Consider the following 27,225-nt stretch of genomic DNA (forward strand, 5'->3'; position numbering starts at 1 on the left):
GGACCCCCGATACCACCTTCTGTGTCGGCTGTGCGTGCAGCGCAGCGGTCACTGAACGTCCAGCTTGCGCAGGGTGCTACTCGGCTTCCTGAACCTACGTATCTAAGGCCCGTAACCAATGCCTATAATCAGTTCCAGCCCGTTCCGGTGGCCCAACAAGAGGTCTGGTATGGGCCAGACGAAGAACAGATTCGCGCATTCACCACTGGGCAGAACATTCCTGCAACCACAACATCGTCTCCTATAACGCCCTTTGATGGACCGGAAAACCTTGTAGAAGAGAGTCAAGACTGGTGGTCTCGTGAACCGAGCGCCATGACTTTCGGAATGGATCATTGGGTACCAGGATGGAACCCTAGTATATCTGGCAGAGAATCCGATATGCGGTTCGGAAACCATTACGCCAACGTTGGGCAGACATCAGGAGCCGAGAATAGCTCTCGACCAACCCCAGCAATGAGGTTTGGGGCCCCTCCAGGGAGTGCTAATCCAGGGCAGCACCCGGACATGCCTGGTTACACCGGCGTGTGATTGCTGGGACGATTGAAGGGCGATGATGCTGTTGCAGTCCTTGGCAACACAAGTTGCACCACGTGGTGCTTTTAGATCAAAAATTGATCACGATGTTACGATAAGTTTGGCATATGTGCCTGAACTAATGTTTGTCTTGTGCTATCTGCTTCGCCTTTCCTGGATATCTGGATCATCCGTGGATGCTGGCATACGGGTTTCCATTTTAGGCTTCTAGTATAGTTCATTTGGAGATGGACATCATACCATACCCTTTCGGGCGATTATTAAAACTCGCAGTTCAACTAAAATAGAGAAAGGGAAAAAAAATCAATACAACAGGATTAGCGTTGATCCTAACTACATTAAAATCTCCACAAGAGCCCCTCACTCGTCCGGGAGGGCATCAGGTTAAGTAGTAGTAACCTCGGATGCCCAAACCCAACCAGCATGAAAACCCGAAGTATACCTACCTACCCATAGCTACCTAACCCAGTGAGAAGTGTAAAAGACCCTCAATCAAATGAATTCGTTCAACCCGATCAAACACTTGAATAAAAAGACAAAAAAGAAGCAATCATAACCCAAATGCTAACAGGGATGGATGATGCACACATACACACACACATACAAAGACCGTCCGTCAATCCATTTGCCCGCAAGAAAAAACACAAACGCAACAGTAGATAAGTAGAAAAGAAAGCAAGAAAGATAAATTCTTCGAATCTGTATGTCAAAATGCAAGCAAGTATGCACGTATCATCAAGTTCAAGTTAAGTCTCCAGTAAACGGCGGTACCCACCAACAAGCACGAAACAACTACGACTGGATATCATAGTTGACGACGAGATGACGAAAAGAGGTAGAAGGAAGAAGCAAGACATGTTCATGCACAGGCCAGCCTATATAAATAGGAGATGCGAGGAATGAGGACGGAAGGACGAACGGCTGGTATGCATACATAGGAGGCGCAAACACAGACACAGACACATAAGCAGAACAGATGTAGAAGATAAAGGGGCATGAAAAAAATGCATTCGTTCGTACGGCAAATGGTATCACAGGAAATAATCAGCAACAGGCTTCTTAGCAGGCATGCCTCTGGTATCCTGCGCCGCGGCCTCAAACACCCTATACCGTCTCCCGGGACTGCGGACGGCCGGTTTATTGGTCGATCCCAGGATACCATTACTCCTTCCATAGTCGCCATTGCTTCGGGCAACGGTGCCACCGTTGCTTGTATCTTCGCCTAGTTCCAGGATAGCGGCGACGTTGCCGCACCGGTAGCAGTAGTTAGGTGCGGACCAGACCGTTACGATCCCGCCGTCGAACATCTCCTTGTACCCTTCCATGACGAGTTGATGCGCGCGCGCGATCAGTGATAGGTCGTTTCGGTAGTTGAAGCGTTTGACGATGTCGCCGCCGAAGAGGAACCCCGCGCCGCGGGGACTGAGGCCCCAGCCGTCGATCTCGTCGGGGTCGGACCAGAGCAGGTCGCACATGGCGCCTTCGTGGGGCACTTCCTGTTTTCGGTCAATCAGGCGGATCTTGTCAACGGTGTCGATGGCCGGGGAGAGGCCGCCGTGCACGCAGAGCACGGCTCCCGTGCGGCTGCCGTAGCTTCCGCCGGCGTCGCCGGAGGCGCTTGTACCGGCAGCGCCGGAGCGGAAGGGGGGTTGGTTGGATGTGGCGGAGATGTCGCGGGGTGGGGAGATGGATGATGGGTCGGAGGAGGATTGCGGGCGGGGCCGGTAGGTGCTCATAGTGACTTCGCCTCTGGAGTTAAGGATTTCGGTCTCGAGTTCGTCATCGATCGGCATGGTGGATTGGGTAGTATCCATGCTGGGGCCGGTGGGCTCGAGCTCTGAGCTGGCGCCTAAGACGAGGGCCCCGAGCGCAAGGTAGTCGAAGACCTCGCAGCAGTATCGCCAGACGTTGGCGCTGCCGTATTTGCGGATGCACTCATCGTAGAATCCGTAGACGGTGGTGATTTGGCGCGACTCGTGATTGCCACGTATCAAGGTGATGCGGTCGGGGTATCGGACTTTGAGGCAGAGAAGGAGGAGGAAAGATTCGAGGGAGTAGAATCCGCGATCGACGAAGTCACCCATGAATAGGTAGTTGGTGTCCGGGACGTCGCCGCCCACGCGGAACAGTTCCATCAAGTCATGGAACTGGCCATGGATGTCGCCGCAGATTGTGACGGGCGCGTCGACGCAGACTACGTTTCCTTCTTCGATTAGGAGCTCGCGCGCCTTGTAGCAGAGTTCGCGGACCTGGGCTTCGGGTATCAAACGACAAGCGCGTAATTGCGCGATCGCCCTACGCGACGAAAAGCGGGAGGTTAGCTCATCCTGGCCTAAGGGGAGAGGAAGAGGGTAAGAGGGGCGGGAAGGGAGGGAATACCGGTCAAGGTCGCTCATGGTGCTCGAGCGCAGCAGGAGATAATCGGAATGAGCAGCTGAGTTGGAGCAGGGAGCAGGGAGGGTGGGTCCTGACGGCAGAAGAATGGAGGAGGCAGTTGAGTCAATGCCGGTGGGGAGGGGCGCACGATGGATGAAGGAGAGAACCGCTAAGCGCAGAAAAACAGAACGCTCATTTTCTCGTCTAATGCAGTGCTCGACTGAAGCAGAGCGAGAACGGGCGAGATGGGAGGAGGGAGGGGAGGGGGCAGAAGAGTGGAGGCAGAGGTGAGAGAGGTGGGCGATGGCAGCTCAGGCGGTTTCCCTTCAGTTTCCAGTTTGCACCTCGCCGCTGTCCTCCCTCGCCAATCACAGGCGTCTAAGATAAGATTAGATCTGATCGCCAAGACTAGACCGAATCTGTTCATTTCGGGAAATTAGTAGCCTGAATTCGCTGCCTCAGTTCCCTTCCCAATCCAGTCTCCCCATCATAACTTCTCTCCCCTCCCCGGCTTCCCCGGTCGTCCTTCTATCGCCGCCCCCCCCGCTATCCATTGGTGAGGCCATGCTATGATTGGGGCGTCCTACCTTGCCTGTCATTAAGTTTTTGTGCTTTGGTTGCTACAAGGTTGGACTATTCCTTTCTTTTGCATTGTTCTTTTACACCGAAACTAACGCATGCCCGCGGCCTAGTGAACGCATCGTCGTTACCGTCACCCTCCGCTCCGCATAAATCTTCTCCTTAATTGCTCACATCCACATTTCAACATGCCGCCGCATCTACATCCCCGGTCACGGTCAACGTCCTCCCTCTTCGCCGGGACGCTCCTGGCTTCCTTGGTCGTCGTCGGCCTACCACATGTCTTTCCCTGTCCCGCCCCGCGTCGCACATTCGCCGATTCTGAGATGATAATGTCGGCAGATGGGCAACCTATCCAGAGAATCCGCAGACGACGTCGGAAAGACGAAGAACTCCTTGGCCAGGATGGCAATCCGCTCGGCCAGACGCAGCCTGCAGCCGATGAAGAGGTGTCTACGTTCCTACAATTGGAAGAAGAAGCACAGAGATTGGCCAAGGCAGGCCACGAGTGTCCTGTTCCCAAGCCTCGAGGGATTCTGGGCGAATTGCTGGGTTTTACGAATAGTGGAGGTATTTCGACATCAACGACGACACAGGCACAACAGGTTGGAGAGGGTCGGTAACCGACAATTGGAAAGCAAGGAGGACTCAATCAAGGCTAAAATAGGCTTTGAGCATGTACAGCGTGAAGGAACTGTGGATTATATCACGAAATAAGCCATGAGGCAGTCGTGTTGGCTTCGACGGAGGTTGGCTTCGGAAATTTTCGGCCGGGCACCAAATCCGACCCATGGCAGCAATATACCCATCTTTGTATCGATAGTGTACTTACAAAAACTGTCTACTATATGATTATGCATATGCGATTAAATACAACTCTCAATTGATGCACAATTCGCCTCAACTTCTATGGTAACGAACCCACCTGTTCTGCAGACATGCGGCCGCGCGGTCTGTGTGTGTCCATGAACGCTAATCCCAAACGGGACAGCTCTCATTGGCTCTCCGGCACGAAGAGGCCACCCGACATCTACAGCTGTAGAAGAAAGTAGCTGGTTCAACAACCGCATGCAAGATGGACTGGATGCGCCTAATTCGCGATTTGTGTTTCAATCCCCGACACACAAAATGGATGGCTCCGCTCCTGGTCCTGGGTGACGCTTTCCTCTGCGCGCTGATCATCTGGAAAGTGCCCTGTAAGGCTACAGCTAAGCTCCGTTCACACCCTTTTGCGACAAGTGAAGCAATGCCACTAACCTAGCCCCGTTGCTATTGTCCACAGATACCGAGATTGACTGGGCCACGTACATGCAACAAATATCGCTTTATTTGTCAGGAGAACGCGATTATACTCTCATCAGAGGATCAACCGGTCCCCTTGTCTACCCGGCCGCCCATGTATACAGTTATACGGCCCTCTACCATCTCACCGATGAGGGGCGCGATATTTTCTTCGGTCAGATACTATTTGCTGTGCTCTACTTGATCACGCTGGTGGTTGTGCTGTGCTGTTATAGACAGTCGGGTGCTCCGCCGTACTTGCTTCCGCTGCTGGTCCTTTCCAAGAGACTTCACAGCGTTTATGTCCTGCGTCTGTTCAATGATGGCTTGGCGGCGCTGGCGATGTGGGTTGCCATTCTGTTATTCATGAATCGGAAGTGGACGGCTGCGGTCGCAGTGTGGTCTACTGGTGTTGCGATTAAGATGACACTGTTGCTGCTGGCCCCGGCTATTGCTGTGGTCACGGTGCTTAGTCTGTCGCTTGGTCCTAGCGTGGGGCTGGGGGTTCTGGCGGTGCTTGTCCAGGTAGGTTCCCATGAGGCTGTAGGGTTGGCCAAAGGCAATTTGTGTGAAGACTTGTCTGACATTGAACTACAGGTTTTACTCGCGATACCGTTCCTACAAAACAACCCGGCGGGGTATCTCTCGCGGGCGTTCGAGCTAACCAGACAGTTCATGTTTAAATGGACAGTCAATTGGAGATTTGTTGGCGAAGAAGTATTCTTATCTAAGAGCTTTTCCCTGGCATTGCTGGCCGTCCACATTGTGCTGCTAGGCGCTTTTGCCGTCACTGGTTGGCTGAGATACTCCAGGTCTAGCTTGCCTGCGTTCATTCGGAATCTGCTAGCGGGTCGACATCGCACAGTGTCCCTCCCCAAACCCTACATCATGAGCGTGATGCTCTCGTCTCTGACAGTTGGCTTGTTGTGCGCAAGGTCCCTTCATTACCAATTCTTCGCCTACCTCTCCTGGGCGACACCCTTCCTCCTCTGGCGCGCAGGGTTTCATCCAATCTTGCTGTACCTTATCTGGGCTATGCAAGAGTGGGCTTGGAACACATTCCCCAGCACCAACCTCAGTTCCATCATTGTTGTCCTCTCACTTGCTACCCAGAGTTTCGGCGTCCTTGCGAATAGTGCCAGCGCCTTTTATACCATGCGTTCGAACCCTAGCGGTAAAGAGCATAACCAATAGAAGTGACACCCGGCCAGTATCGAGATCGGGCTGTGACAGGTGCATCGATAATCGCAATCAGTCTTGTACCCATGAGAATCCCTGAAAAAGTAAGACTGCTCTGTCAGGTAGTCCATTGCCCATGCGATAGGTTCGGACGCCTAAAGGATCAATCAAGATGCCAATCAAGCATCCGACTCATCGGAAGAAGGCATCTTGCCGACATTGGACTCATCCTCTTCGTCCGAGTCGTCGGCGACAACAGCAGCTTGCTTAGCGAACTCCTTTGGCCTGCAGAGGGATCAGTAGTAGCCCCAGGCACCGCGATTGAGGGATCCACTCACCAAAACGGGGCTTTGCGCCACGCTTTCTCATCACGAACGATGTTGACTATTTCTCCCTTGAGCTTGTTGTCGCGGCCCTCAAGAGCATTGGTATCGATGACCACGTAGGAACCCCGCTTGATCCAGATGGTCGATCGGAAGCGGGCAGGGAGCTCCACCAAAACCGACTCCTTCGAGGGAAGTTCCACCGAGTAGATGTTGTTTCCGGTCGCCTTGATAGCCCGGGCAATTAGATGGCCCTGAGACAGCTCATCCGGCGGGAACATGGTCTCTTCCGCCGTAGCGAGAACCTTGCGCCTAGGGGGACCCATTTCTAACGTATACGCAAGTGGTTCAGCGGGAAGTAGTGTCGATCTAAATTGGGATGAACACCAAAGAGACTGAAGAAAGAGTGAGCAAAATGCGAGAAACCGTCGACTGCGGAGAGTTTTACTCGAATGAAGAAATTCGGGCGGCAGAAAATCCCCGGTGGGGAGTGTGGGTCCCCCATCCGCTTCTTTGCCAATCTCGCTCTCTCTCTTCTCTCATCTCCGCCATCTACGGAGTAGAGCTCCAGTACTACTATCTACTTACGGCCGTGCTCATATCCATTGGTTGTGAGGAATGTGGCATCTTAGTTGGCTACACAGTGCACTACACAATCCATCGAATCAAGGTCTTCCTGGCGAGTCAGTTCCCCTGCACAATGTTTGGCCTAAGGCGGACATCTAGACCACTTGACCTCGTGTTTTTGGGCCCTTCTGCCGGCATTTGGAGTGGATGTATCATATCGTGAAACTTGCATGTGTCTGATTGGCTTCCGGCTTTTATCTCTTTGAACTTCGCTCACTGGTGGGGTTCGCGGAGTGATATTCCGCTCAAGCTAATTCACCTCCATGGATATTAATAATGACCCCGACACGTTGGGGATCCCCAAACCTCCGTAAAAGAATCGTTTATCCTGGGGTCTCGGACAGATTTCGTACTACAAACCTCTCACGAACATCTCCTCTTCATTGGATACGCCACTGAAGATGTCGCTCTCAGCTTTGGGCACTCTAGTGGACATCCAGAGCCCGCCATTAATAACGAGTCCTGCGGCGGCGGTGCGCAAGGATAAGCAAGGGATTGCTTATGCTCCATCGGACCATGAACTAGAAGGCCTTCAGCGACGCAGTCAACAGACCGCTGATATCTCCTCTCAGCAGACCCTGGGTTCGCAGACACCCGTGAGCCCTGGTGAGTTGGAGAGCCATCCCACTTCGCCGGGAGAGGAAGCTGTGGACTCCATTCCCGCAATACAGAGTCCACCAAGACTAAAGGCGGCTGTTGAGTGCCTGCTTGATGAACTTCGCCGGGGGACTGAACGACAGCGCACCTGGGGCCCTCATCCCATACATGGAGAAAGACTACAATATTGGATATGCTATCGTGTCGCTGATCTTTGTAACGAATGCGTTGGGATTCATTCTTGCTGCCCCTTTGGTTCATGCGCTGGAAATGAAGCTTGGCCGGTCGAAGACTTATTCTTTGTCAACAAGCTTGATAACCGCTGGTTATGTCATCATCATCTGCAAGCCACCCTTCCCTGCCGTCGTGGCCAGTTTCTTTCTATTAGGCCTCGGCATGGCCATCAACCTAGCCTTGAATAATGTCTTTTGCGCGAACCTTGTGAATAGCACTGCAGCCTTGGGTGGTCTCCATGGTGCTTATGGCTTGGGCGGCATCATAGCACCACTTGTGGCGACGGCTTTGGCATCTCATGGGGTCCAATGGTCCTACTTCTACAGTATCAACCTCGCCATGTCGCTGATCAACCTGGTGTTCTCCGCTTGGGCGTTCCAGAAATATGAAAAGGACTTCCCAACACAGTTATTGACGGCGCTCCACCGTACCACTTCTCAGCAAACGCCTGGCCCAACCCAAGCGGCCAGACCACACCTTCTGAAGCAAGCACTGAAGAGTCGACCCACTCTCCTTGGGGCTCTATTTATCTTCGCCTACCAAGGGGCAGAAGTGTCGATTTCAGGCTGGGTTGTCTCGTTCCTCATCAATTATCGTCATGGGGACCCCTCAAGGGTTGGCTACGTTAGTGCCGGGTTCTGGGCTGGCATTACTGTTGGACGGTTCGTCCTGTCGCATCCCGCCCACCTAGTCGGGGAGAAGCTATCCGTCATCCTACTGGTGCTCGGGTCAGTTGCCTTCCAGCTCATGACTTGGTTCATTCCCAACATCATCGGGGACGCCGTGGCCGTGGCCGTAGTGGGTCTGCTACTGGGACCAGTGTATCCTTGCGCCACGGTAGTGTTCAGCAAGCTACTGCCGCGCTCGATGCAGACGTCCAGTCTGAGCATTATCAGCGCCATGGGAAGCAGTGGGGGAGCTGTGTCGCCGTTCTTCACCGGGCTTCTAGCTCAAACGGTGAGCACGTACGTCTTGCATCCGATATGCATTGGACTGTACGGTGTAATGCTCGTGGGGTGGCTGTCTCTTCCTCGTATGTCGAAGAGATCCGAGTAAATCAGTTCGTCATCCTGCAGGGTGCAGTCACGATTTGTCATCTGGCGTCACGCTTCAGGCCAAAAGTTCATTGTAGTATGCTTTCCCCTTCGCATCTGATCCCCGTAACTCTTCCCTACCGCTCGGGGATGTTCTCTCTTTTCTGTTGTTTGGGGCTGTTCACTTGTTGCCTTTCCCATTTCTTTTTCGCGGGGTCTTCGTGTGTCTCTCCAGGTGCATCTTCCTCCCCAATCGCAGGACTCCAGGCTAGTAAGGCAGCCATCGACGGATGATCCGACGGCACATGACCTGCAACCAGTCTGGTGCAGACTTGGGAGTGCGTTGAAGCAAGGGGCGGTAGAATCCCCAGCAAACCCCTCATCCAGGCGACAGGAGGAGGGGAGGGGAAGGTGGACCTCGACCCTTTTGTAGACGTCATTCACGGCGACTGTGGCTGTGGGTTTAAGGGGATCATAGATCTCGGTTGCCAAGTGGGAGACAATACTTTGATGGGGGAGGAACCCAGCAGCAGCCATGGAAACAAACAATTTAGTGCCTTTTTTGCCTTTTTTTAGTTTGAAAATGTTGCTTTTTTAAAAAAAAAGGCAGGTGAGAGGAAACGGTCAATAAGTGGACACACCCGAAGGTGGGCACGCAGGAAGGAAGATCAGGCCAAGTCCATCAACACCACGGCAGGGTTGATGGTAGGAGGGGGCCCGAAAAGACAGGGAACACGACGTTATAGTTTAACGGTAGTTTATCTCGCATCACCCGAGAAGAAAGATCGGATGATTGGGCCCGAATTGCGTGCCTGGGCTGAAGGACTAGTTGTTGTTGGGGTTGACTTTGGATGTTCCTCTGGCAAATGCTAATTAATCTCCGTGCAAGATGAAACGAATCATCCATGGATGGCCAGAGACCCTGTGCGGAACAAGCCCCAGTCTAGTCAGTCAGTCAGTCAGTAGGGCAAGAAGGAAGGTTGATTTAATTGCATCATTCCCGGCCGTGTTGTTGCCCCGATGGTCGATCCAGAGATCAGTCCATCAATTATGGGGAAAGAACAGCAACGCGGATTGACTTTTTTTGGCCTGATCCGTTACCAAGTCTATCGCATTCCGAACCCGCGACTGCCTGCCTGAAGGAGCAGAAACGTGAATGTGAGTGTGAGTGTGAGTGACTATGGCGGGCGGTAAGGAAACAGAAAGGATTGAACAGGAAAAACATAATAAAACGAAGATGAACGCAGGTTTGTAGTCAGTTTTCTTCTTTTCTCCTACCTTCTACTCGTCGTCTTCTTTTTTCTCTCTTCTTCTCTTCGTAGTGAAACCGAATACTCCAGTTTGGTACTGGGATTCCCTCCCGTTCCTCGTTTCCCATAAACCCACTGCCTCAGCCACAGGTGGAATTTAGACACCACGAGAGAAGAGGGTCTGAGCCGTCAAAGCCCATCGCCACGGGCCCAACTTGTCTCACGTTTTCCGAGTGGCTTAAACCCTGCTGGACTTTCTTGCCTTGCCTGCCTTTGAGCTGACTTGACCTGACATCCCGTCGTCGCGATCGATCGGATTCCCCCTCCCTGCAACTAACTGTCAACAAGAGCCCCGCGACGCCTGTTGTTGTTGTTGCTGTTGCTGTTGCTTTTCTTCTTTCTGCCTTCTTCTCCGTAACCTCACCACCACAACAAACTTCCTTCCCCCGATCGTCGGCCATTTCCCATCCTCATCCCTCTTCCCCCCCCCTCCTCTCCCCTCCCCCTTCCCTGTCTCTCTCTCTTCCTCACTCTCCCCACCCTTCCCCTGCAACTTATCTAGCTACTTCCTCTACTTTCTTTCTTCTTCCCCCCGTCCCTTCTTCCCCCTTCTTTTTTTACGTATTCATAAGGGACCACACCCCACCTCCTCCCAACCCGCACCCCCCGGTCGCATTGCGTCGATCCCGTTCCATTCCCCTCGATTTTCCCATTGTCCGCGGACAACTCCTCACACCATGGACGGGGACGATCTCATCGCCTCGGTCTACCGCAAGATCGAGCGGGAAAAGGCTCTCATCACCGCCGCCTCGAATATGCGACAATCGACCGATAATCCCCTAGTGCAACAACGAGTCGATGCGAACATCCGCGATGGCCGAAAGAACATCGCCTACCTGGAGGAGAAGATGCGGGAGCTGCAGCTCCGTCGCATGGAGCACGAGGGTGGTGGCTCTCCCACCGATAAGCGTCTCCCGCCTAATCCTGAGGCTGGTCCCGTTCCTCCTCAGAAGGACTACGGCCCGGGTTATGGGGGTAACGAGGAATATGGTGATGCTTCCGGAGCCTACCCGCACGGTGGTGCTGGTTCTATGCCGTCAGGGGCCCCATATGCAGACCCGCGACCTTTCGCTCCCGTGCCCAAGGCCCGGCCCAATTACACAAAGCTTGGTATGTACTGTTCTGCAGCTGCTGGAGCTCAGGTCGCTCTCTGTTGCATTAGCTCTTCTCGGACTGACGTCGACCCTGTCCAGACCTGATTAAATATGACACCCAATATCTCGGACCCAAGATCCAGCTCATGCTGTCACAGCTCGAGTTCAAACTGAGTGTGGAAAAGCAGTACAAGGCGGGTATCGAAAAGATGGTTCGCTTATATCAGGATGAGGGTGATCGGAAGAGCCGTGCGGACGCCGAAGGCCGGCGGATTGAGAGTAACCAGAAGATTCAGTTGCTGAAGCAGGCCCTTAAGCGATATGAAGATCTCCATGTCGACATTGAATCGACAGATACTCCCGATGGTATGGAATCCTGCCATTGAGGCTTCCCTTCGCTCTCCCTGCCATGCCATGTTTCCCAACGTGCTAATAGTGTCTCCCTAGATGAGAGTTTAAGCACCCCCAATTTGCGCAAGCCGCTTACGGGTCTACTGACCCTCCGCATTCATGCCGTCAAGGACGTAGACCATGCCGCTAGCTCAAGGTTCTCCAGAGGTCCCGAAACGTTCATTGTGCTGAAGGTGGAGGATACCATCAAGGCTCGGACAAAAGCGACACGCATCGACAGGTGGCAGGACGAAACATTCAACATCGATATCGACAAGGCAAACGAGATCGAGCTTACGGTCTACGATAAGTCTGGTGACCGACCAACGCCGATTGGCATGCTCTGGGTGCGCATTTCCGACATCGCGGAAGAGATGCGTCGTAAGAAGATCGAGTCTGAGTTCAACGCATCGGGCTGGGTTTCTGCAGATAAGATGGAGCATGGAGGTGCGCCGGGACGACCGGATACTGCTGGGGGGGCAGGCTCTGCTCACCCATCAGGGCCTGGGGGCCCTGGTGCGGCGCCGAGTCAGGGCTACGGAGATGGAAGTGCCGGAGCGCCTGCTGGGAACCAGGTCATGATCGATTCGTGGTTCGCGCTGGAGCCAGTTGGTCGTATCTACCTGTCAATGAGTTTCGGTAGGTTTGGTCAAATGTTGCACTCCGATTGTACTGACGCAGCCTGTAGCCAAGCAATTGAAGGACCGCCGGCCATTCGATATCGGTCTCAACCGTCAGGGTGCAGTTCGTCAGAAGAAGGAGGAGGTTCACGAGAAGCAGGGCCACAAGTTCGTCACCCAGCAGTTCTACAACATCATGCGTTGCGCCCTCTGCGGCGACTTCCTCAAGTACGCTGCCGGTATGCAGTGCGCCGACTGCAAGTACACTTGCCACAAGAAGTGCTACCCGAAGGTTGTCACCAAGTGTATCAGCAAAGCAAACTATGAGACCGATCCCGACGAGGAAAAGATCAACCACCGCATTCCGCATCGCTTCGAGGGTTTCTCCAACATTTCCGCCAACTGGTGCTGTCACTGTGGTTATCTGCTTCCCTTTGGGCGGAAGAACGCCAAGCGATGTACAGGTATTTGGACTCCTCAGAGAATCCCTAAGGGACCTGCAGTGACGACGTATACTAACTGTTTGCAGAGTGTGGTCTTACTTGTCACTCGCATTGTACACATCTGGTGCCTGATTTCTGTGGTATGTCCATGGAGGCGGCCAACCAAATCTTGGAGACCCTGATCCGCACCAAGAACCATAACAAGACCGCCTCTGTAAGCTCTGGTCTTAGCGGCCGCACCCTGCGGCCCAGCGGCACACCCCAGGGCCCTCAGGACAGTGCGGCTATGGCCTACCCGCAGAAGCCTGTCGAGAGCCCGTACGGAGCACCTCAGCGCCAGCCTTCCGCTGAAGCTGTGAGCGCGGCTACCAACTCGTACATGCCTCCCCAGTCGCCGACAGCCGCTGCAAGGCAGCAGATGCCCCCGAGAACGTCGTCGAGTGCGGCTGTGGCTGCTGCCACTGTCGCGACGGGAATGCCCTCGCCCCAGCAAATGCCAGGTTCGTTCTAGTGCCCAGCGGCCTCATATATTGGATCGGATACTGACTCGAAATGTACAGCGGAGCAGAATCGCCCGATGCAGCCGCAGCTGCCTACCTATGACCCCAAGGCGTACGAGCCGTACGCCAATGCGCCGCAAGGCATGCCGCCTCAAGCGATACAGCATGCAGCTCCCGCCGGGTATGGCATGCCTGCACAGCAGCCGGCTATGCAGATGGTTTCACAGCAGCCTCCTGAGGCTCCTCAGCAGCCAAAGGTCCGGATTGGATTGGACCACTTCAATTTCCTGGCGGTTCTGGGTAAGGGTAACTTCGGAAAGGTCATGCTGGCAGAAACAAAGAGCACCAAGAGGCTTTACGCTATCAAGGTGCTGAAGAAGGAGTTCATCATCGAGAATGACGAAGTAGAAAGCACAAAGTCCGAGAAGCGAGTCTTCATGATCGCGAACAAGGAGCGTCACCCCTTCTTGCTGAACCTTCACGCCTGTTTCCAGACCGAGACGCGCGTTTACTTCGTCATGGAATACATTAGCGGTGGTGATCTGATGTTGCATATTCAGCGCGGCCAGTTTGGTCTCAAGCGGGCACAGTAAGTTATAGACGGACACGGTGATCAGAAGATAGTAGAGTTGCTGATGATTCTAGGTTCTACGCTGCGGAGGTCCTGCTAGCACTCAAGTATTTCCACGAGAACGGTGTCATTTACCGTGATTTGAAGCTCGACAACATCATGTTGACCCTGGACGGTCACATTAAGGTTGCTGATTACGGTCTTTGCAAGGAGAACATGTGGTATGGTGCGACCACGAGCACGTTCTGTGGTACTCCAGAATTCATGGCGCCGGAGGTGAGTACATTTCTTGTGATTCGTGTTTTCTCAGTACTAATGCTTTCAAAGATTCTTCTGGACAAGAGATACGGCCGTGCTGTTGATTGGTGGGCATTCGGTGTCCTCATTTACCAGATGCTTCTTCAGCAGTCTCCATTCCGTGGTGAAGATGAGGACGAAATATACGATGCTATTCTTGCCGATGAGCCCCTATACCCCATCCATATGCCTCGCGATTCGGTCTCGATTCTCCAGAAGCTCCTCACCCGTGAGCCGGAACTGCGTCTTGGCTCCGGACCTACCGATGCCCAAGAAGTCATGTCTCATGCGTTCTTCAGGAACATCAACTGGGATGACATCTACCACAAGCGGGTGCCCCCGCCGTTCTTGCCACAAATTAGCAGCCCTACCGATACTAGCAACTTCGACCAGGAGTTCACCAGCGTCACTCCTGTCCTTACACCCGTGCAATCAGGTAAGAGATCAATAGATTTCCCTGTCAGCCTGTCTTCCCCGCTAACTCAGTATCCAGTCCTCTCCCAGGCAATGCAGGAAGAGTTCCGCGGCTTCTCGTACACCGCGGACTTTGCGTAATTGCGTCGTCTTGAATGTCGTCCGGACTTTCTGTTGTTTAGTCGTTACCTCATGTCAACATTGGCACGATCTGATTCTCGGAATTCTTGATGCCGGCAGCTCGGCATATTTGCGCTCAAAGGATTCCCACATACCCATAAGAGTTTTGAGAGCTGGTGTTAGCGCTATGATGGCATTTGTGAATGTGGAATGAGGGGTTGATTGGGGAGTATTTTTTCTTTATATGTCTTCAGCATCTTAGGCTGTTTTTAATTCCTGTTGTTTTGCGGGCGAGTCCCCGTTCCTGGAATGTAATTCTGCTTCAGCGTTTCTCTCGACTCACTGTTTAATGCTGTATGACTGAATGGAAGACGCGGAACTGACGAGTGAAAGAATGCATCTGGAATAGCATATATATGTAGAGCTGCTCTCTGGAGTGACATGATCTAGATTTCTTTGTCAACTCAGTTGCGAAAGTCAAGATGCGGGGGGAAGGCACTAACCCGTCCTTTGTCACACTCAGTGACTGCAGTATTACTTCTCCCAAGTTTCAGGGTGGTCCATTGTTGTCCCCAGACCAGTGTGTTGTCTCGGTCTCCCAAACGGATCCCCTCTTCTGTTTGTTCTGTCCCGCTTTGTCCAACACTTCATCCCCAGCTCAACAAATCATCGTTGAATGGGGCTCTTCTTACAGAAGCGTTGATTATCTAGGACAAAGACATCATGTCTTCTTCTCAACTCCTCTTCGAGCTACTCTCCTCACTTCCACCTCAGAATATCTCCGGACCAACACCACTAGCCCCCGACACCGACCCCGACATAAACCTTACGGAGCTTGATTCGTCCGAGTTCAAGAGTTTCTTATCGACTGATCCGACCTCTTCATTCGTTTCGCCATCATTGTCGCCATCTTCGCCATTCTTGCCTTTGCATGGTGATCGCTTTGTTGTCCGAAGTGGATTCGTTAAGAAAGTGTCCACCGTGTTGCAGGGAGCGACAAAACGACGTAATAGCACCGGCGACAGTCTTGCCTCTTTGCTTCATACTTCAGGAAGTAACGCATATATGACTGTTCGTGCGCGATCAGTATCTCCGAGGGACTCTCCTGCTAATAGTAGCGGGCCGGTGCCGACAGAGCAGGATCCGGATTACATTCAGGAGCATATTAAGGTCGAAGAGGATGTTGAAGAGTTTGTTTCGGATGCGGATGAGGTTGATCCAAGTGAGCTGAAGATCGATCATGGTAAAAGATCTAGAAAGAAGAGGAGGGATATAGATGCTACATACATTCCGGGGAAAGATGACGATGAAGATGACACTTTCAACCCAGATTCAAATGGGATTGATCCCAGTGAGCTCATCGACAGGGTTGCGAAGAAGAACAGAAAGAGGAAACCTGGTGTGGATGCTACATACATGCCAGGGAAAGATGATGATGGTGATAGCAGTCAGGACAATGAAGCAACCGCCAGGGCTCCCAAGAAGAGAAGGGTGATACCAAACTCTGCATTAGTATCGTCTGTCAATGCCCGCCATCTGACTCCTGAGAAGCCGATAGAAACAGAGTTCCCCGTTACGCCGTCTGCTCAAATCGATCCTGTGTATCAACAGGGGATGACTCAGTTCCCACAAATTGATAATGGAACGACGGATCTAGGTGCAATCCCATATCCGACGCCGGATACTCTTCGAAAGAAAAGTACAACCAAAGCTGGAACGGCTTCGTCTGCGGTCCCTCATGCTCGCCATGTCCCGAAGAAGACTCCGAAAAAGGAAAATGAGGAGTACGTTCCAGGTGAAACTATGTTTCCCGAACCAGAGGCGACTCCGATAAAGTCTATCGAGGCCGAAAATGCAAATACAGCCTACTTGACCGAGGATGATAACGAAGAGTATCAAGACCGGCCCATCCATCATACTGAGAAGACAGGCATCGTCTTTGACTTTTCAGTAGAAAGAGCCAAGCGCTGGGCCAGCGCAATCAATGTGCCAAAGGGTCTCTTCAATGAGGAAGAAAAGGATTTGTTCTTTCGCCTTGCCATGCGCGGCTTTGAGCCGGTTGTCCCGAGAAGCTGGCGATATGACTTTCCGACACTGCCAGAATCTTTATATCCTAGGAGCTCCGAGGCGAGTGACAAGCCAATTATCGACGTCACTCGAAGCTCGAATCTCTACGGTGAGCTTTCATGGAACGTACTGCGTTGTGAGACAGATGCTAATGGTTATCCAGCTATCAAAGCCTTGACAAGTCTGTTTGCCGTCGGTGGCCGTGTCCGCGACTGTGACATTCTACTCCAACAACCCGAACCCTTGATCAAGCAAGCAATCCAGAAATACATCCACTGGGCTCTCTTTGACGTCGAGTTAGACACTATGCAAGATGCACTGCCAGTTCATGTGATATATGCTCAGAAGAAAGACGAAAAGACTATCAAAGCCGTCCGGAAGATGAACACAAAGCTCCAAAAGCTTACCCGGCGACACCAAGAAGAACTCGGCGTGACAATCAACAACGCTCCAGACAAGAAGGTGGCGAAGATACTGGAGGACACCAAATTTCCCCTTCTTACTGGGTTCATCATCTGCGGCCCCATCGTCGCCATCTTGACCCATAGTACTGATCCTCGAGAGATCGGTAACGGCGAAGAAGATGGTCGGTTCATCTCTCATTTTGACTTGTCGGAACGCGGTCAGGACGTGTGGAATTCCCTGGCTATTGCTATTACGGTGATGCATGTTCGTCGGACTATGTTGTCGCTGGCGCATCAGGGGAAGGGGAGTTATCAGCCTGGTCGGAAGCGTAGCGCTTTGGCATTTGATGTCGATCGTTAGATTTATCGTTGGTTTGATGGATATTTTGTATGTTATGAATTTGGGGCTTGCCTAGTTAGCGCGGTATGACTTGCAATGCATTTAGATAGTCCAGCCCCTTGTCCTGAATGATATGATAAATGACTGCATATTTACTAGTCTCATGAGATTGATTATGTACAAGCAGATAGATCGAACTGGGACACGGCCAATCTATGATAGAGAATTATAAGAGGTTCAGTCTGGGCTATACCCTCCAAAGGTACCACCATGATATTTCTATAGTAGTGAGTCATAGGACACGCGGGACGTACTCTTCCCACAAAAGCAACATAATTCACCTGACTCAAACCGCTACCGTCTGTACAAAGGCAGAGGATAGATGTTTGAATGCCTCATTAATCGCTCGGCGAACATCCTCATTGAATATCACGATATCCTCGTCTTCCTCCCCCTCCTCCAAGTCAACGAAGAAGGTCTCCGCGTACCATCCGAGTAAATCGGTGTATTTAGCACACAATAGAGACTCGGCTAACTACTTTAGGACTGCCATTGCATCTGTCATATCTAAGCAAACAACATCCGCTTGCTTCGCGCTTAGCCACCACCAGTAGGACTTGTCATCGTTGACGGCTACGGCTACTGTAACTATTCTCCTCGCCTAACAACGAGTAGGCAAACACCATGTCTTCCTTATCATGAGCTTAGCCTAAAGCTTAGATATAACTGTTATCTTTCAGAATGAAGAAATTCACCAGTTATAGTTTTTTTAAAGCCACGAAACCTCTCTCATCCTAGCATGATTCATCCTCCTCTCAGCAGTCATTGCATCTCCTATCGAGAGAAACCAGATGACCAGACAGACAGTCATTCGACAAGCCCGTAGTTAGCTTGCGATTGGCATTGGAGTCGCATCCTTGCTGGTGGCCCTTTTTTTGGATTGCCATGAAGTGTAGAGATAAATGATGCGGGATCAGGAATGTGGTTAGAAGTTGATACTTCATCCCAGTGAGGATGATTCATATGGTGGCCTATTAACTAACTACCCAACCAGCCATTCGGCTAGCCAGCATTTCGTCACAGTAGTAGTCACGTCAGAAATTATCATCCCGTTCTTGCTGGTTACATATTCGTAATTGAAGCGCAGAGATAAGGAATATCAAGAATGAATATTCTTATTTTGAACTTGTCCCAGCTTGAGAGATTATTTCCCATGTGGTATAAGGATCACCGCTCTTCAAAGATGATATTATGCTGTGATTGGGGATAGACCCTGTGATATCCGTTCTGATCAAGGTCACCAGTGCCATTCTGTATAGGTAGAGGAGTGGCGGCGTGTTGGGTATTGTTGCGCTTGATACCTTGTCCCCACGCTGAAGTACTTTATGTCGTGGTGTGGAAATTATCACTGCCACGCAGCTAGGCGGTTTCGTCTAGGTCGGAGTTGGACTGGTATGGTCATTCTTTGTAGCCGCTATAGCTATTTTAAGCCGGATAAATCAGATAGTGAGCACGTTTTACCGCATATTGCGCTATTTGTTCGTTAATATGGCCATATCGTGTTACGGAAACCAGCCAGGCAGGTAGTTCATCGCCATCTGGTCAAATTTGGAATCAAGCCAGGAGGTATGGTTGGGCTTGAGCCTCTGTCCTGTGCTATCCAGGCCGGATAAAGGACATAAGCAGCTAAGCAGTGCTTCCCGGAAGAGAAGGTGCCTGTTGCAGCCTGCCCTGTTTGAATAAAGGCGTGTCCCACGCTGATATAATATAAGACATGCAGGCAAGCAAATGCGAGACGCGCAAGACGAGAGAACAGGAAACAAAGGAAACAAAGAGTGAGGAAAGTGATAGAAATGAATTCTCCAAACAGATTGAAGCACGAAGTCAGGGGGGCGCCGTCGCAATACGGGTATCTGCAGTTGGATCAGGTATGAGAATTCCGGTCCACGTTCCCGGTACTGACATGGTAGATACTTGCCGGGCGTTCGGCTCTCGCACCTGCTCTGATAGTAACCGTGCCGTATAAAAATTCATCTTTCCTCTTGTACTTAATTTGTAGGGCCTTTAGGGATACGGCTTGGACGGATGTCCTTCCTAGATCACATATTCGATTTCAAGGTAGGTATTCGGTACCTTTCCAATCGAGGCGAGGAGCTTGTCTGATATCAAAGAAAAAGGCTGCAGCAGGCACCTTCTCTGATTACATAGACAGCCTTCTTGGTACCTTTCAAATAGTACTCCTAAGCGTGAGCGGACTCAGCATTGTCGGAAGCGATTGTATCACTCAAGGTGCTGGATGATAAGTAAACCGACCAGCATGTATTATTGCACTATGCGCTTTGTGCTCGATATCACGGTCAATGAAGAGTAGGACTCTATGACCATATGTAGCAATTAATTATAATTCCTTGTCTTTCATCGATCATGTCTCCCCGACATCGCATCTCACTCACAAGAACAGTCGATAGTATTTTCTGGCTGCGGTTGTGGAGGTGCTTAATAAACGGAATTGGAATACTTGTGGCGATTATTGATCGCTGTCTGTTGTAATTCTTTGCCATATTCCACGACTTAATTGATTTTGATGTTGTTGAGTCCCAGGGTGACTAAGGTGCCACGGCTTGGGGGCATTTGTCAAATTGGCTGCTGCTGAGCTTGTAGCATATACTGAGCTTGCTTTCGTATCGGAGAGCGAGTTAGCCTCAGTATTCTCGTGGTTATCTCCCTCTACCACGACCTGCGACAGGCAGGGTCTCGATGGTCTTGGTGTTTTCGATGTATGTATCAAAAATTCTCGTGCTTGATAGGATTCAGACCTCCTGCTCCTCTGGCTGGCCCATTCGATTTGCACGCCTGAAGGCCTTGAACTTCGGGTTCATTTCGTTCGGGCGCTCCATGGTGTGGCCCATGATTAGGTTTATAGATTTGTGTTCCGTTAAGCCATGGAACTGTGACAGATTCTTGAGAGTGGCATAATTTGCTGTGTCAGGGATCATCCCAGTAGCTTTTCATGTTGTTGGGATACCGATCCAACCGTTGACGTTGGGACTTGTTCGCTCTCAATAAGAACTGTAAGAAGGAGCGTCTGTGCAGGGCATGACCACGAAAACTGATTAACCAGTCTCGTGTAGAACGCGGGAGACGTAGTCGGGGAAAGGCTGTACAGTCTCTTCTGCTTTCATTTGACCAACTGTCGTTGCGTATTTCCACAAGGCTTTGCTCATTTCCGGCTTGAACATCAACTGGTACAAGCGCTTGTTGTAGTATTCAGGACCCAGGATACGTGTACTCTAAGACTGAGTTTCGAACTTCTCGTCTTTCCTCTTTCCAAGTACCTCCATATCTGCGGTATCTCGTCAATTCGTACCCATGACCATTGCCAATCAGTCGCGAGCGAGGACTTATTGCGTGTTCGGAATGACGACTCTGTCAGGCTTGAGCGTAGGTAGGGCCGACGAAGTATCTTGATCGACTGCAGTCATTGGATCGAACTACATAGCCGACTCTTTCCTTTGGTATATAGTCTGCTGCGCTCGCCTCGGTATGACGATATCCTCTCTGGTTCATCAAGATCAGGCAGCCGGATACCTTGTACTGGGTATGACGCTAAGTATTTGTCGATAACTCCAAAAGATGTGATAGAGTGGCCAACTACCCACTTTAGGCTTTGACGATGGTGAGCAAAGGTCACGTCCCATAGGGTTTGATTCTGATACCTGCTGCCCTTTCTCGAAGTTCGGGACGTAAGATTTGGTAACTCGGATTGTTCTCATATGAACCTCGGCTATAAGACAAGTTGCTCTGGCTCTCTGGTGTCTTTCTGATAATGATACCGAAGATGTGTTTTATGCGGTAGCAGTCCCCCATCCTATAATGATATGATGGTCATCGCGGCTTGACTTGCTGGTGGTGGTTTGCTTCGATTGTAGTGGTATCACGCGTAGGACATGAGCTCATGACTCTAATGACTGTTGATGTTTGCATCAAGTAAGCAGACATGTCTTCCTCCACGCAGGCTTTTGTCAGACGAAGCTTTTGCTGATGAGCTTATACATAAACAGAAACAGCCCTGAGATGTAACTGACCACAAGATTTCAACTTTGTTAAGCACATACCGGCTTCTATGGGACTCTCCCTGTTCAAACCCTGAGAACTGCCCCAACCTTTTGGAGCAAGGGTTCTCCGTCGTCTTCAAAAAGCCACACTATGTGTAGCACCGGGTAGCCCTGGCCCAGCATATTGGAACCACTTCAGGATGCTACCCAAGGATGCCATCTGCTGTTATTGTTGGTGTTTTCATCCATCAATTACTGCATCCTTGAAGGTGATTAAGTTTGTGGACGTGTTCACACGGTAACACGTCTTCTCCTGGCTTATTCACATGGTGCGGTCCGGGCCCAGGTTACAAAATCACATGGAGTTGCCACGGTAGAACCGAGCATGCCTATGCTCTCCATAGCCTAGCTTCTTTCTAGGACTCTCATAGTCCGGTCCCTTGGGGTGGTTCACGGAATTTCATAGCCAATGAACAGCCACTTTCGGTTTTTCTCATCACCCAGATATCTCTGAGCTGATGAAGAAGCTTCTGGCTTTCGTTTTACTGGAAGGAACATCCGCCAGTGGAAACACAGTTTTAATGAATAAACAAGTCCCATGTTCTGCTAGTTATTAAATCAAAGGATGCGTTGGTCCATATGGCGAACCATGCTGCAAGCACTGCTCGAACATGCCGCAGTCGCATGGTAGTTTTTTGATCGAACGAGGCATGAAGGGCCAAAAACGACAATTAGAATATTTCTGCTTGACAAGATAGCATAAAGGAGGATAGTGTGTTTCAGGGCTCCCGCTATGCGGAGTGAGGTGCAGGCACGCAGTAGGGAATGGTCCAAAAGCCCGATTCTCAAGGATTTGATGTCGGACTTTTGTGAGAAATAGTCAGGAAGGCTTTCAAATTGTTCAGAAAAGTGATATACCGTACTTTAAATGGCTCGACTACTGGGTCGGCTTACCTTAGTGGTACTTTGTAAATCAATATCCCTGTCATCGGGTATGAATACCTTTGTATCTTCAATTTCATGAAGATGCTATCGCGCTCTTTCGATTAATGTTTAGGTATTAAAGAGCTTTCATATGCATCGAGTAGCAGTAAGAGTCTGGATATAAATTGTATTATAAAGATCTGCAGATAGTATAATAGAGACTTTGCTAGATTATATTCGAAAGTCGGAGAGGGCAGGGCGGTTGAGGCCTTTATATAGACCGGGTCTTGTTAAAACTTCACTACAATTACATCGTCACTGAACCAAATTTACCCTTCATCGTAACTTTGACTTGGTATATTCCCATGACGAGACGCCATTCACAAACTGGTGGATCTATACAGCTGGTGACAGTGGTCCTGATTGCGGATAATGCGATGTCCATGCTGTTTTGTGAGAAATTGTGAATGTCATCAATCAAGGGACTTGTTTTTACATTAAATAAAGTTTAAACAACCTTTACGTGTGAATTATATCTAAATCACCATCTAAAGAAGTCTTTAGATAGTATTGGTCTGCTGTAGAGCATGAGCTCTCTAAACTTTTTGTAGCCGAACGGGACGGAAGATGGATAGTAATATATAATTTTATGCTACTGCCAGCAGACGAACCCACTTCTGGGATCCATAATCTCAACCACTAAGTAGCTGTACCTGGTTACCTGCTAATAGACTTAGTAGAATAAATAACGTCGTAAGATTAGGTAGCCGGAATCATATTCAGCTGTCTAATGAAGAACAATAATGCAGTTGGAGAGCGATCTGTATAGTGATGACTAAGCAACACCCAGCAGATGGAATCCCCGCGGCGACTTCAATCTTCCTGATTTGGTACATTCAACGCTTCGATACTTAGTGGCAATCCATCATGGATGCGGCAGAGGACAGGGAGGTTAAGCTCCAGCGCGCCTCTGGAGACCTCGTCCAAGAGTTTTCCGAGAAGCTACCGTCTCTCCTTTGGAAGACTCGACCCGAACAGCCAAACACCCGCATTCCACGGAGATGGACCCCCGCCGCAAAAACAGAAAGACTCGTCGGCCTGGTAAGCAAGCTGCCCACGCCGTTTCCCAATCCCAATGATCAGTCTACGAATCTTTATTGTAGAATTGTAGAGACAGCTGACCACTCTACAGTTGGAGCCCTTTCAGGAGTGGCCGCAGCTGCTGGACCCCCACCTGCAGACCCTTCTACCCCCTTTAGTTGATGCTTTTCTGGCATACCTGCTTAAGCACCGCGACCAATATGCGGCTAAGCCTGCAGGATTGCAAGGCCAGAAGACGGCATATCCTCTCCCAAGAGCGATCTGTAGGCTGCTTTATACCTTTTGCAAAGTCCGTGGAGTCAAAGTCATCAGTAGGTTCTTGAACAATGAGCCCAAGTATCTTGATCCGCTCCTCCGGGCTTTCGTTGAATGGGATGCTGTCAAAGATGAACCTGAGCTTGGCCTTGGGGACATTCCCCTGCGACTGGTCTGGGAAGAGCGCTACGTGATGCTGATTTGGCTTTCACACTTGTTACTTGCCCCCTTCGACCTGGCTTCGATGTCGTCGGATGATATCCCGGTTCCTTATGACAACCTCGGCACATTAAAACAGATGCCGACCCAGACACCAATGGTTGCTAAATCTCTACTTTCCTTGGCGTTGAATTATGTTAACGTCTCGGGCAAAGAACGGGAAGCCGCTACCATTGTCCTGGCACGACTGGTGCTTCGGCGTGATATGCAGGCGCTTGGGCTTTTGACTAACCTGACAGACTGGGCGTTTTCGCTTGTTCAGCCTGCAGGTAGTTCTGATCCCCCTTCAGTCTACACGTGTATTGGCGTGTTGTCTTTCATTGCTCGCTTGGGTGCGTCCGGTCAGGTGGATGACTTTGCTCCCCTGGTGTCGCCCGTCTTTGGACAGACGCTGCAAATTCTGCAGGGCAACTCGGCGGTCTCTGACGTTATCAAGTCTTCTGCTCTGGCACGGAAAACTATCATCAAAATCTTGCGTACTGTAACAGTCATGGCCTTGTCTCTCAGTGAGAGGGAAGACAATGCAATCTCGGACGACCAGGTTTCTACAATTTTGGAGGATGCAATTGATCACTTCCTCGTAGCACTTGCTGATAAGGATACCCCTGTGCGCTTCGCAGCGAGCAAGGCCCTGAGTATCATTACTTTGAAGCTGGATCCAGATATGGCCGTGGAAGTCATCGAGGCTGTTACCGGCTCATTGGAGGAGAACATTCTGTATGAGAAGCCGGACGGTACCATCGTGACACCGCTGGAGGCTCGGAGAATAGGGATCAACACGCTTAAACGGAATTTGAGCGCAGTCGACGCTCAAAGGTGGCAGGGTCTGATCCTTACGCTCGGCCATCTCCTGTTTCGCCGGGCGCCTCCTACCCATCAACTTGGCGATGTGCTTCAACCACTTGTTTCGGGTCTTGACTTCGAACAACGGTCATCAACTGGAAGCTCTGTTGGAACAGGCGTGCGCGATGCCTCGTGTTTCGGAATTTGGGCGCTGTCCCGCAAGTATACCACCCAGGAACTGCTTGCCTTGAAACCGCAGACAATCAGCACTGCCGCAGCCCAAGGTGAAGGAGAGAGCACATTGCAGATGCTGGCAATTGAGCTGGTGTGTGCCGCGTGCGTCGATCCGTCTGGAAACATTCGGAGAGGTGCTTCTGCAGCACTGCAAGAGCTCATTGGGCGTCACCCCAACACAATTGCCGAAGGTATATCGCTTGTGCAGGTTGTGGATTACCATGCGGTTGCTCGGCGCTCGCGGGCAATGATCGATGTTGCTAACGCTACCGCTGCTCTCAGCCTCCATTACTGGAGCCCCCTTGTCGAATCATTGATGCACTGGCGAGGTATTGGCTCGCCAGATGCAGAGTCCCGCAGGCATGCAGCCAAAGCGATCGGAGTTTTGAGTACGCAGCAGTCATACAAAACAATGGAACAAGTGTTCCAGCGGCTGCTGAATAGGTTATCCAGTATCCCACATAGTGACGTGGAGACTCGACATGGCTGTCTTTTGGCCATTGCGGCTACGGTTGACGCATTCAACGCCCAGCGTGAGAGGGATCCCGGAAATGCATCGGACGCAACGAGTGTCGCGCACCATGTGGTCAAGGCCTGGGAGATATTTGGCTCTTCGCTCGGGCCAACCAAAGATGACCTCACCCTTCAGACTTTCCGGCCCGAGCTGACAGCAGAGGCTTCTTCTCAGTTGATCTGCTCTCTTGCCAAATCAGTTGCTCTGGCACGTGAACCGCGAATCTCTCAACCCTCAGTGGATTTGCTTACCAAGGCCCAAGAAACACTCTTGCTATGCATATCACGGAGCGAGGACACCTCTATCGAGAGCTCATCCAATGCAGTATCCGAGCTTCTACCTCTTTTGCCACTTGACGAACAGGACAAGATGATCCAGGGGTGGTTTTCACACATTCATACTACTTGGAACCTGCCAACGGGTCGCGGTCAGATCACGGCCCTGGGTACGGTGTTCAAACGGATTGACAAGAATAGTCCTCTCAGAAAATCTATTATAGACAGCATCATAGAATGCGCAGAAAAAGAAGAACTAATCGAGAAGAGAGTGGCCGCTGTCAGGAGCTTGGCTACCGGTATTCTGCCGCATATAGGTATGTTTACTAACCAAACAGTAAAGCAATTGCTAATGCTTTGAAGATGTAACCGATGACATTATGAATCACCTCGTCCGGTTCCTAAATGATTATACAACCGATAGGCGAGGAGATATCGGGTCTTTGATACGGCTTGAAGCGATTCAGGCCGCAAAGTCTGTCCTAGATGCAGGATCGAGACTCACCAATCAAGTACATGGGGTGCAAAATATCATTGGGTGCCTTTGCCGACTTGCAGCGGAAAAGCTCGACAAAGTACGTGTGCAAGCTTGGATTTGTCTTCAGGGTTACTGGGAAACAGCCAATGGCTTCCCCCCGTTGATTAGGTGCGTCTACCGTGTGTATTCAAAATAAGGATACTGATCCAATCAGGAAATACGACCACTTCAGTCATGTATCATCAGCGGAGTATCTGCTGCAACTGCTCCAGTTGCAGAGTATTGATTGGCTGCGCCAGCCTCTGTTTCAAGGCCTTGCAACTTCTGCCGTTGCGGGTAGCGAAGGACTGATTCGGTCATCTCGCTCAGCTCTGGTACAGGGTATCCAAGAAGCAGAGGATCCACAGACTGCAGTATTGGCCATAATCAAGGACTTGGCCGCCATATTGGGCGAATATCTTCAGGATGATCGATTCGCGATCCCTGTGCTCGAGCTCTTAGCATTCCTACTGGATAGCTTTGTTTTTTCTGTGCCCGATGACTCGGCCTCAAGGTACATTTCTCCCATTTGCAGGCTGCAATGTATACTGACAAGTAACAGTCTGCGGAAGCTATTCGTCCTCATCCAAAGAGCCCACTTTAAGTCGTCAAACATTGCCCGACTCGAAGCGGCAGTCCGAGCTTATGCGCCTTTATCGAGGATAGAGCAGCTACATACGGAAGTGATCAAGAAAATGACGGCGCTGTTGCTGCATCCGTTCCCTAGGGTGAGTCTTACGATTCTTTCTGCGGCGTGTACGGCTAACCAGAGCAGGTACGCAACACTGTGGCCGAGTATATATTCATGGAGACGGGGATTGAAGTAGTTAAGATGGAAGACTGGTCCAAACCGACCAAGCAGTTGAAAGAGCCGGTTGAGAAGATGAGGGAGACGCTGGGTTGTAAATAGCGCATTCCTCAGTCATGGATATCTTATCCCGTCGTTTTGCCGATCTCCCAATTCTGCCAATATATCACATAGAATGAATTAACTTTAGAATAGATAATAAG

The 27,225-nt window shown here is 50.9% G+C and overlaps 11 protein-coding genes across 11 annotated transcripts; 7 read left to right on the plus strand and 4 right to left on the minus strand.

The window, feature by feature from the left end:
* Positions 1 to 45: 45 nt before the first annotated feature.
* On the plus strand, positions 46 to 531 carry An18g02340 (uncharacterized protein; the record flags this gene model as incomplete). The annotated part of the gene is made up of 1 exon (XM_059745649.1): positions 46 to 531. A coding segment is annotated over one exon (486 nt), but the record flags the coding sequence as incomplete, so codon positions are not given.
* A 1,037-nt stretch (positions 532 to 1,568) lies between these two features.
* On the minus strand, positions 1,569 to 2,933 carry An18g02350 (uncharacterized protein; the record flags this gene model as incomplete). The annotated part of the gene is made up of 3 exons (XM_059745650.1): positions 1,569 to 1,631; positions 1,734 to 2,121; positions 2,389 to 2,933. The coding sequence occupies 3 exons, from the start codon at positions 2,931 to 2,933 to the stop codon at positions 1,569 to 1,571; spliced, it is 996 nt and encodes a 331-aa protein (XP_059602889.1).
* A 1,634-nt stretch (positions 2,934 to 4,567) lies between these two features.
* An18g02360 (uncharacterized protein) lies at positions 4,568 to 5,967 on the plus strand (the record flags this gene model as incomplete). Its single annotated transcript, XM_059745651.1, has 3 exons — positions 4,568 to 4,730; positions 4,829 to 5,298; positions 5,371 to 5,967. 3 exons carry the CDS (start codon positions 4,568 to 4,570, stop codon positions 5,965 to 5,967), a joined length of 1,230 nt encoding a protein of 409 aa, XP_059602890.1.
* A 164-nt stretch (positions 5,968 to 6,131) lies between these two features.
* Positions 6,132 to 6,601, minus strand: An18g02370 (uncharacterized protein; the record flags this gene model as incomplete). The annotated part of the gene is made up of 2 exons (XM_001398660.1): positions 6,132 to 6,237; positions 6,291 to 6,601. 2 exons carry the CDS (start codon positions 6,599 to 6,601, stop codon positions 6,132 to 6,134), a joined length of 417 nt encoding a protein of 138 aa, XP_001398697.1.
* Positions 6,602 to 7,303: 702 nt separating this feature from the next.
* On the plus strand, positions 7,304 to 8,789 carry An18g02380 (uncharacterized protein; the record flags this gene model as incomplete). Its single annotated transcript, XM_001398661.3, has 2 exons — positions 7,304 to 7,512; positions 7,592 to 8,789. 2 exons carry the CDS (start codon positions 7,304 to 7,306, stop codon positions 8,787 to 8,789), a joined length of 1,407 nt encoding a protein of 468 aa, XP_001398698.3.
* A 1,022-nt stretch (positions 8,790 to 9,811) lies between these two features.
* An18g02390 (uncharacterized protein) lies at positions 9,812 to 10,145 on the minus strand (the record flags this gene model as incomplete). Its single annotated transcript, XM_059745652.1, has 2 exons — positions 9,812 to 9,903; positions 10,046 to 10,145. 2 exons carry the CDS (start codon positions 10,143 to 10,145, stop codon positions 9,812 to 9,814), a joined length of 192 nt encoding a protein of 63 aa, XP_059602891.1.
* A 609-nt stretch (positions 10,146 to 10,754) lies between these two features.
* Positions 10,755 to 14,547, plus strand: pkcA (protein kinase C pkcA-Aspergillus niger; the record flags this gene model as incomplete). The annotated part of the gene is made up of 9 exons (XM_001398663.3): positions 10,755 to 11,187; positions 11,271 to 11,537; positions 11,619 to 12,200; positions 12,250 to 12,645; positions 12,711 to 13,124; positions 13,185 to 13,713; positions 13,770 to 13,971; positions 14,023 to 14,428; positions 14,486 to 14,547. 9 exons carry the CDS (start codon positions 10,755 to 10,757, stop codon positions 14,545 to 14,547), a joined length of 3,291 nt encoding a protein of 1,096 aa, XP_001398700.1.
* A 702-nt stretch (positions 14,548 to 15,249) lies between these two features.
* On the plus strand, positions 15,250 to 17,358 carry An18g02410 (uncharacterized protein; the record flags this gene model as incomplete). Its single annotated transcript, XM_059745653.1, has 1 exon — positions 15,250 to 17,358. The coding sequence occupies one exon, from the start codon at positions 15,250 to 15,252 to the stop codon at positions 17,356 to 17,358; it is 2,109 nt and encodes a 702-aa protein (XP_059602892.1).
* Positions 17,359 to 19,111: 1,753 nt separating this feature from the next.
* On the plus strand, positions 19,112 to 19,581 carry An18g02420 (hypothetical protein; the record flags this gene model as incomplete). Its single annotated transcript, XM_059745654.1, has 3 exons — positions 19,112 to 19,265; positions 19,397 to 19,455; positions 19,573 to 19,581. 3 exons carry the CDS (start codon positions 19,112 to 19,114, stop codon positions 19,579 to 19,581), a joined length of 222 nt encoding a protein of 73 aa, XP_059602893.1.
* A 283-nt stretch (positions 19,582 to 19,864) lies between these two features.
* An18g02430 (hypothetical protein) lies at positions 19,865 to 21,612 on the minus strand (the record flags this gene model as incomplete). The annotated part of the gene is made up of 8 exons (XM_059745655.1): positions 19,865 to 20,074; positions 20,154 to 20,317; positions 20,456 to 20,625; positions 20,886 to 20,961; positions 21,054 to 21,153; positions 21,238 to 21,383; positions 21,453 to 21,483; positions 21,541 to 21,612. The coding sequence occupies 8 exons, from the start codon at positions 21,610 to 21,612 to the stop codon at positions 19,865 to 19,867; spliced, it is 969 nt and encodes a 322-aa protein (XP_059602894.1).
* A 1,631-nt stretch (positions 21,613 to 23,243) lies between these two features.
* Positions 23,244 to 27,041, plus strand: An18g02440 (uncharacterized protein; the record flags this gene model as incomplete). Its single annotated transcript, XM_059745656.1, has 7 exons — positions 23,244 to 23,417; positions 23,509 to 23,574; positions 23,629 to 24,633; positions 24,715 to 26,014; positions 26,061 to 26,343; positions 26,408 to 26,728; positions 26,777 to 27,041. 7 exons carry the CDS (start codon positions 23,244 to 23,246, stop codon positions 27,039 to 27,041), a joined length of 3,414 nt encoding a protein of 1,137 aa, XP_059602895.1.
* Positions 27,042 to 27,225: the final 184 nt, after the last annotated feature.

Source organism: Aspergillus niger (genome assembly GCF_000002855.4).
Source record: "Aspergillus niger supercontig An18".
Lineage (NCBI taxonomy): Eukaryota > Fungi > Ascomycota > Eurotiomycetes > Eurotiales > Aspergillaceae > Aspergillus > Aspergillus niger.